General features: G+C 34.3%; 1 protein-coding gene across 1 annotated transcript; it reads right to left on the bottom strand.

Moving 5' to 3' along the window:
* Positions 1-2,775: 2,775 nt before the first annotated feature.
* Positions 2,776-3,849, bottom strand: LOC144450568 (carbohydrate sulfotransferase 3-like). The gene has a single exon (XM_078141212.1). It carries the CDS (start codon positions 3,847-3,849, stop codon positions 2,776-2,778), a length of 1,074 nt encoding a protein of 357 aa, XP_077997338.1.
* Positions 3,850-9,795: the final 5,946 nt, after the last annotated feature.

Here is a 9,795-nt window from a genome sequence, read left to right as displayed (position 1 = left end):
TATGAGGATTGCATTCATAAATGTTATCTATTTACCAATGATAATTAAGTATGCAAATGCTTCAAAAATGTAAACGCGATAAACCTTCAAACAATTTGTATTGGAAATATAAGCTTTCTTTATAATTTAGTATGTACCAGATGATTATGACATTTGAAGTTTGCATTCTTAAGATAATGATTGTATGATTGAAAAGCACGTTTGCTGGAATTAATAACATACTGATTGATGAAAAAATGCCCAAATTGTAGCCGACGCAGAGTTATTATTTCCCCTTATTATCGTCTCATATGGCAGGAATGAAGTACAATTCTTATCTTTTAATCTGCTTGCTACAATGTATATGATGACCTGATAGGGTTATGGCAGAAGAAAGTATAACAATGTTGGCAAGAATGCAAGTTTTGAAGCACTCAAAATTTGTAATCAGGATAAAATGGACCCCTTGTCTGATAACTTCAATTCTTGTTAGTCTCGTCAGATGGATCAGTTACACGTTCAGTACACATCAGTTGTGCATGTGATCGCATCATATCAATGGCAGACAATATCATAGTTCGTTATTTTAGAGTGGTCATTGCGTTGTCGTTGATTGAACATGTTTAGTTTCTTCGTCATAGGTTTTTTATCATGCAAAAGGATGACACAGACAATAGTGTAATTAGTAAGCATTTAGTGGAGACATGCAACAAAGTGTTCTAGTACTGAACTGACTACCATTATAAAAAATACAACATGACGACACAGGGAATAGCACATGAACAGGGTGGTTACTATTGTTCCTATACTAATGCCACCTTCATATGTTTGCCATTCGCGATTGGATCTGTCTCAGATCAGCCAAATAGGGAAGAACACCGAGAAGGTTTCGGCTAATAGTGCAATTTTTTTGAACATGATTTGAAGTTGATTTGCTATCCATTTACACTATGATAAACCATCAGGAGACGTTTTCTTAATTTAAATATTTCAAATACACCACTTTGCATCGATTAGAACAACATGATTTGAAATCACACTAAAGACTTTGAAGTACAGCTGATACTTACAAGCATTTGGAAATTTTACTTCTGAAGCCCTTTCACCATCAGCTAATTACACAGCCTACTTGTTCACGAATGTTGCACTGTATTGACGCCTATGACGACGGTACATCATCATATACATTCAAACTTACAATACTAAAAGTGTTTTCAGACAATATGTACATATAACAGCTGTTGATGGATTTTAATACATTTTAACATATATAAACCTTTTACCACTTGTAAATGTCGCAATATGATATGGAAATTGTCTGTAATTAAAGGAAAGACAACAACATACACAAAGAGTATATAGTGCACTAAAATTTAACGGCATAGACAGGAATTGTCATAAACAGTGATTTATAACGATTTGTCACATACACGTGTGCAAATCATTACTTGAGTAATGTCATCCTGGACCGATCAAAATCTCGAATCACTCATGTTCTGCCGAACTTTTTTCTCTGGGCTGTTCAGAATGACTTGTTTCGTTTCTACGCTACGACCACATTATCAAAAAATGAAAATATAATTTCAAAACTGGTTACTGCATACATTACTTTACCTACACCCTTGGGTGCTAAGAGTCTGGTATCCAGAGGTACTTTTTATTTACATTTATTTCTGTAGTCAAAATATCGATGAAGTAGCGGCCGGTAGCTTGCTTCCGTCGAGCTCGAGCTATTTGTATCAATCCGCGGAATCATACCTGGAACATTATGACGTAGGACTAAGACTAACATTGATGTCGTGGGATTACACGTACACATAAAGAATTAATTGAATTACACTAAGGTGTGACAGCTATGGACAAAAAGAGACAGCCTGTGGAATCGTATTTGATTAATTGCCATTACGTGATAGTTTTCTATAATGATATACACTTAGAGAGCAGATTTAAAAATACTACAGTACTCCTGATATATTCACACACACACACATCCAAACCCTTCTCTAAAAAAAACGTTTGCGGAATAGTCCCTACTACTGTAACGGAATTAACACATATTTTCTTTACGTACATCATCCTAAAAGTGGCGCATCGATACATGTCTGTTGTGGCAGTAGCATGTCCGAACTAGGCACTAATTTGCTATTACGTGACAACAATCAAACAGATCATGATCTACTAATACAACTGGAGGAACTTATTCCTAACCAGAAGAACAGGACTGGTATCTTCCGAGAGACACACACAAGTTAATCTCGCAGTCAACCAACGCACATCAAATACTTTCACACCAACAGATAACTGTCAAAGCAGTGATATGTCTGTAATTGGCTATATCGCTCGACAGTACTCCACCAAGAGAAATTTTGATAGCCACCAATTCTACCATATCGATAAGTGTAAGTGAATGTGACTGAAAGCAACAGATTTTATCTTGTCTAATATTCAAAAAACCGTGACATCACAGGGGATCCATTCCCTGTAAAATATCGATTGCGGTAGCCGTGGATATTTTTATCAGTAAGGCACGACAAATAGTTTAAACTTCTTAAGCTCCAATATTATCATTACCATTATCACCACCGCTATATAAGAAACCAATATTATTATCTCATGTCACGTGACTGCTGACCATGTTCACAGTTTTGCCTTTATAATTTTCCCAGGATTTACTTACTGTTTTTGTCTTGCATGTTAACTCTTTAAGGCAATAATAAAGGTATTAACAAGCAAAAATGGTGTTTTAAATAAACATTTTCCTTTCATGACATTTGAGATAATTTTCGAAATATTATATTACAGAGCAACTTCAGTATCTTTAAATGAAAAGTCTGATATTGTCGATAAATTCTTATCGATGAGGTCACTTTCACTCTTTATTTTCATATATCCAAACATTCGAAATACTTCATCTGAACAGATGTCTTGAACTAGCTGTGTTCGATAATACGGTAACTTATATCTCCACGCCTCGCCATTTCCTCGCTTGGAGTCGTCGTTCTGAAACATCCTTTCAACATTGGCATGCATTGGTAGACCAATAAACTCGTATAGTTTGGGCACAATGTCCTCTGGCCTGTCAGCCAAATCTTCGTATCTTACAATTATAAGATGTTTTCGTAGCCAGCTTGGTCCACTCAAGATGCTCTTAATGTTCACCTCTATCCAATGACAGTAGTATTGTGTTAATAATTCAAACTTTGTGATAGCAGGCATGATATCTGTTGATTGTTCTGTATAATCTAGCCGTTCCATCACTTCACGCGATGACATCATACCACGTGGGTCTCGGACAAGGTAAATTACTTTGAGATCGTCCCTTTCGATCACATGGTATGCAGCAGAAATGTCAGTTATTCTGACCACTTTAGTGACAAAATTCTGTTTCGATTTACAGAATGACGTAATTTCAGGGAGTGTAATACTTGGTTGTTCAATTCCAATCTTTCGTCGTTCCCAGCGTACGTTTGTCAAAAAATCGAAGACTTCCTTGTGATTCCTGAAATCGCATTTGGTAAAATCATGAATACCATCAATAAGTGGCTGTTGAATATTTATCAGTTGATGAGTGCTGTCGTTGTGTGAGTTCAGGTCAAGTGATCTCATGAAAAAATGCCCTGGTTCATAGATATTAAAGAAGTTCGGATCTTTTGAGAAATACATCCCTAATATTGTTGAACCCGTACGCATTCTCGCGTGTATAAGTATACTTCGGTTGAATGAGAAGGCTTGGTGACCTGGCTGAGCTGGTAACGATTCCTGATTCTTTGATAAAACGTGTACATAATTTTGGGTTTCTGATTCCATCATCATCATATCATCAGATTGAATTCGAAGTTTAGTGGGTTTGGAATCCTCTGTAATGTTCATATTCACGGGATTATTACTATTTTCGATCTTAGCGTGTTGGAACAGCCATATTGTCACCAAAAGTATGATAAACAAAGCAGACATTCCTGCCCTATACCTTTTTAAAACGCCTTGCCTTTGTGCTTGCATCGTTTGTCCTGCCTGTTCTGACTTGTTGACTGAAAAGGAACAAAGGAAATAATGTAAATGGTGTATTACATATACTCCTACATTTCGGAGACAAAATCTGTTCATACTATAGGGTATTCCAGACTGCAAACAGGAAATTGCGAATACATCGCCCTCGCACAAATTGGGTGTATCATTACTTCACAGTACCGTTTCTTAAGAGTTTTGTCTCTAGGTATTCTGTAGAAGTGTAAATCAGGTATGTTTTTCGTATTGTTCAGACATCAAGGAAAGCATGTAACAGTGCTCTATGATTAACCAAGAAACTTATAACATGTGTAGGTTACTTTGAGTATGTGAGTATCTGTCTCACCTGGCTCCAATTCTGAGCGAGGCCAAACTCAGATCTTTGACAAAATAAAGTCTATGTTCCAGTTTTACTCGAAACGTCGCCTCGTCAGTTTACTTTTGACTATGCATATTAAGTAACCTATACCAATGTACACACAGACAGGAAGTAGAGCGCCACCATGGCAAATTTTGGAAAGGACTATTCTTTCACACGAGACCAACATCTGAGAATGAAATACAAAAGTGTTGCCACTCCAGTGTACAGCTGAACCTGAATACGAAAATGAAGTTGGATATGCAACAACTTAGTTTAATCTCAATTGACTCTTGTATGGATCATCTGAGCCAAGTAAACCACTATATAAGATACATAATTTGGAATTGACTCACATGTATATGGTCACGTGTATTATTTTAAAGAAAATATTCAGAAACCCCTCTAAATAATTTTGAAACAAAGCCTGCATAGTAGTCCAGCAGCCATTTTACTTACATGTGAAACCCTCAAGAGGATATATTGCCCATCACCAAAACAAGAGAAACAAACAAAGGATATGGGTAGGTCGCGCCCGTTGAACAGCCTTTAAAAAAATGTTTTCCTGGCGTAACATAATAAGTAAGCGCGATCTATTACTTAATGGGGGTGTAGATATTAAAGTTGATGTTCTGAAGGGACACCTAAAACATCGTTGAATTCGGTGTATAACGTAACGGTTGTTATAGTACAGGTTCTCGCCTAAAAAAAAAATGCTACTACATAAAACAAAAGTCTGGTCACCTAGAGTGAACCTACATATATTCATAACAGTGTTGATTGGCAAGTCCATATATATAAGCGAAATGAATTAGTGGAAAGAAAAGCACATGTTTCTGTCGTATTCAAGAAAAATCCTGATGAAGAAGGAAATTAAAATAGTAAATTATTTAAGAATCTATAAACTGCAATATTGAATACCCAATGCGTTTGAATAGGAGAGCTATGTTGTTCAGCCTGCAGCCAGCTGTTTTAAACAAGACAGAATAAAAGAACAAACAACCCTAACCCCTATGCCAGCACAAATATTTGCCAGAACGATGAACAATTTAATTAATCAACGTCTAACAATATATCTCGCATGAGGATGTATTGCCCACCACAGAAAAAGAAGAAAAAATTCAAATTCAAATGCCAAAAATATGGGTAAGTCGGGCCCGTTGAATTTTTTTTAACAGGACACTTTAAGGTAACGGATTTAGTAGTAATTTTGTCCAAAACAAGGTTAAATGCGTGTACTTTTTTTCTTTTTGCAAGAAATGATTACGGGGGCGGGGGAAGGGCGGTAGGGGTAATTGATCGACAGTTACAAACATGCACAAAACAAAAGTCTGGTCACCTATAGTGAACCTATATATATATATATATATATATATATATATATATATATATATATATATATATATATATATATATATATATATATATATATTCATAACTAGAATCAGTGTTGATTTGCAAGTCAAAATATGAAAGGGAAAGGAATTTTTGAAAAATAAATAAAAAGTTTCTGTCGTATTCAAGAGAAATCCGGATGAAGTTTTCATAATCATCGGATTATGAGTCAAAGGTGGGAAAGAAATTGATAAAAACTTACTTCTATAAACCGTAATATTGAATACCCAAAAGCTTTGCGTAAGGCAGCTACGTTCGTCGTTCAGCCTGCAACTGCCTTGGTGGAGACAGAAAATAAAAGAACACACAACTGCTACCCTATGCCGACAGAAATGTTTGCCAGAAAGATGAATAATATACTCAATCAATCAATCAATCAATCAACACTAACCCGATCAAACTGTCAGAGCAAGCTGTCAAGTACAATAGCACTTAATCACGAGCACTGAAATGAATTATACTGAAATTTATTTTTCATTGTTTTTTTTTTTATAAAAGTATTAAATACTGCTGTTTGCAGTTTTAATATTAGTCAAGATAGAAACCAAATCCACCGTAGGGTAAAATAAAATACTCAAGCCAAGGTAATGAATTCAATTAGTGGTATATAGTAAAATTGCAGAAGGAAAGGGTAAAGAAGAATAAAACAACCAAGGACGATTAAAAAACAGACTGTTGAGGGCGCACTTTGAGTTAAGAGTAAGACTCAGATGGGCATCTCATCAATAGTTAGGCCTAAAAAAATAATTGTTTGGTTCCGGATACCCGACCCCACCTAACTTTGTACTGTCCAGACACTTACAAATAAAAAATATATATAATAATAAAAAATCTACCTTCCCCACCTATTCTAAAATTGAGCGTAATCGGAACCACACAATTTTAAAAAAAAATAAGCCTTGTAATAATTGAAATTACGAGAAAAAAAAATCAATTTTTGAGTTGAACACTATAGTTTTCTTTTTTGTATATACAGGGCTATTATATTTAAAATAAACTTTAGCTTAACGTAATATTCCATAATTCTAAAATGAAAATTTTCGACCGCCAGTTTAACTCCAAAATTGATGTTTTGCTAATAGTACTTTTGCTAATAATACGATCCTTATCTAAGATATACACAAAAAGATATATTTTTAAGCATACAGTGAATGTTAATGTTTTTTGTTGGCATTTGTCTTGGTTATTTTATCTTTTTCTTTATAAAAATGCACTAACTGCAACAGAAATGTTCTTTAAAACTGTTTTGTTTGTTATAATGCCTTTATCGTAATACTGCATGTACTGTACACAATATTAAATTACTTGTGGGTAAAACTATTTGTAAAACTGTACCTTAAATCATGGTTCTACCGCCATGATTTAATATAGTGCTGTAAATCTCATGAACTTGTTATTTGTGGCTTCCCCCTTTCGCCATGCAATCATGATTTCAACATGTTACTCTATTACTTCAGCATACAAGTAGCATCCCTAATTATTCCTAAGTATCCCTAATCATCTAGTTGTTAGCTAGTATAGTGCAGATTTAATTTATTTTCTCGTGGCTCGTTTGAACAATACCGACTGCAGAGTAGTAAAACTGTGAAAAGCTGTAGTTAATTTTAATCCGTCTAATATCATCACAGTTGATGAAAAAATCCAAACAAAAATATTATATTCAACAAATTAATCCGACATCTGCTGATCGCAACAGCTTGAAAACATTGTGTAACGGCTCCTGTGTAGTTTGCTTTATATTGTGTTATTTATACTACATACATATATATTGGGCACTGGTTACTCCAGCCTAGCATCATTATTTACATATACTCAATGTATATATAACTATATATATATATATATATATATATATATATATATATATATATATATATATATATATATATAACTATATATATATATATATATATATATATATATATATATATATATATACACACATATCTCTGTGTGTGTAGAGCGGTATCAATGACACAATATCAAGCAATATACTGAGGAGTCCATATATATATATGTATATGTATATATATATATATATATATATCTGCTAAGACAGTGCTCTATACCGCAGTGGCAGAGCGCAATATTATACCGCAGTGGCAGAGCTCAAAACTCTCTCTCTCTCTCTCTCTCTCTCTCTCTCTCTCTCTCTCTCTCTCTCTCTCTCTCTCTCTCTCTCTCTCTCTCTCTCTCTCTCTCTCTCTCTCTCTCTCTCTCTCTCTCTCTCTCTCTCTCTCTCTATTATATATATATAACTCGGTGAGTATCAATCTGCTAAGACAGTGCTCTATACCGCAATGGCAGAGCGCAATAGTTTTGGTAGTACTGGAACTCTTTCTTGGTTGTAACTCGGAGTTTCACGCATTGCGCGATCATCAGACATTAGCAGTTGTCTGATGATCGCGCAATGCGTGAAACTCCGAGTTACAACCAAGAAAGAGTTCCAGTACTACCAAAACTATATATATATATACATTGAACGGTTTATTTCTGATATATATATATATATATATATATATATATATATATATATATATATATATATATATATATATATATATATATAACGGTTTATTTCTTATATGTATGTATGTATATATATATATATATATATATATATATATATATATATATATATATATATATATATACATATATATATATATCAGAAATAAACCGTTCAATTTTCGACTGAAGACGCAATTCACTCTAATAACAGTGAAGTTTGGATTTTAAGCCTCAATTTAGAATGATATACATCAAAATGTGATGATAAAACCAAATCATGACAGTAAATATGATGTTGACTTGATGTTCCTGTTGTGGGACGTGATATTTCATAAATTTGGATGCCTGCCAACTCCAGACTAACAATAAAGACACAACACACACATAGCAGGACTCTTTACACAGTCATGAGTATCGCTCTTTGTTTACAACGAAGTAAAACAGACTTCTGCTGCAAGAATTACACCAAGACTGGTCGATTTACCATTTGCAATTGTTTCAATTGTTTACTTTCTAACTGATATTCAACATGGACACTTTACTACTTCTACATACGCAATGTGCGTGGCTTTGTAATCGTCTGAGTGAGCGTAAACATATGTTATGTCGTGAAACACCAAGGCAACATCATTTGTCCGGTAACGTCAGCGATTTCTGTCTCTATTAAGTTCAGTATTTAATTAAATCGATAGCTCATTTATGAGACTTTATACTAATAGGGTGTCTTATTAATCAACAATATGATCAAGTTGATTTCAGAGATGAATTACATATATTGATTAACGTTAGAGAGTGTGGGAGACGTTAATATGAAGGTCAAGTTATTCTTAATTTATGTACCAATATAATTGAGTTGTATCCGCCAGATTATGTATGTGTTACAAAGTAAAAAAAATGGATGGGATATTTGCCATGTACAATGTTTATTATTTTCATATATATGTTCCTAGAGTATATGTAGAGAACTCATTGACGAGGGCGTCCATTTAGCAAAATTGCACGCTAGGGTTGTAACAGCACTGTATATATATCCCTTTAATGAGTTAATGAATGCAGTTTTGGACAGGCACGTATTGTGAAGCAATGTAACCATTCATCGCAATTGACAACTGGAACATTGTGTTAAGATACAACATACAAACGATCCGATGACGTAATTTATCATACGTATCAAAAAATGTCTAGGACATCCCTACTATACAATCAATTGTTCTAACATTGCCGGAAGAATGATAATTGTAATAATGTGAACGGCATGCACTGGCATTAATATTACACAATTACGTAATTGTGGGTTTATGTAAATGTTGTCACTTTGTGTCACTTAAAGAAATCTATTTCATTTCTTCCTTGCTGTACACAACTTAACTAGGACAGTAGAAAATAACGACAAGTACTACAGTACAGAAAAAGCCGCGCAAATAGAAAACCCGATGTGCTGACAATAGATCGCAATACAAATACAACTACAATCAAGGAACCTGAAAGATCTGCAACAAAAAAGCGTCTAGCTTAACAACAATCTCACCAATATTGCTACATGTTAT

The sequence above is a fragment of the Glandiceps talaboti genome, chromosome 20 (genome assembly GCF_964340395.1).
Source record: "Glandiceps talaboti chromosome 20, keGlaTala1.1, whole genome shotgun sequence".
Lineage (NCBI taxonomy): Eukaryota > Metazoa > Hemichordata > Enteropneusta > Spengelidae > Glandiceps > Glandiceps talaboti.
Note: the sequence above shows the minus strand (reverse complement) of the source record. Positions and strands in the feature narration are given on the sequence as shown.

What these genes read in the sequence shown, in the direction of transcription:
- LOC144450568 (XM_078141212.1), bottom strand. Translation starts at nt 3,849, where the DNA reads ATGAACATTACAGAGGATTCCAAACCCACTAAACTTCGAATTCAATCT.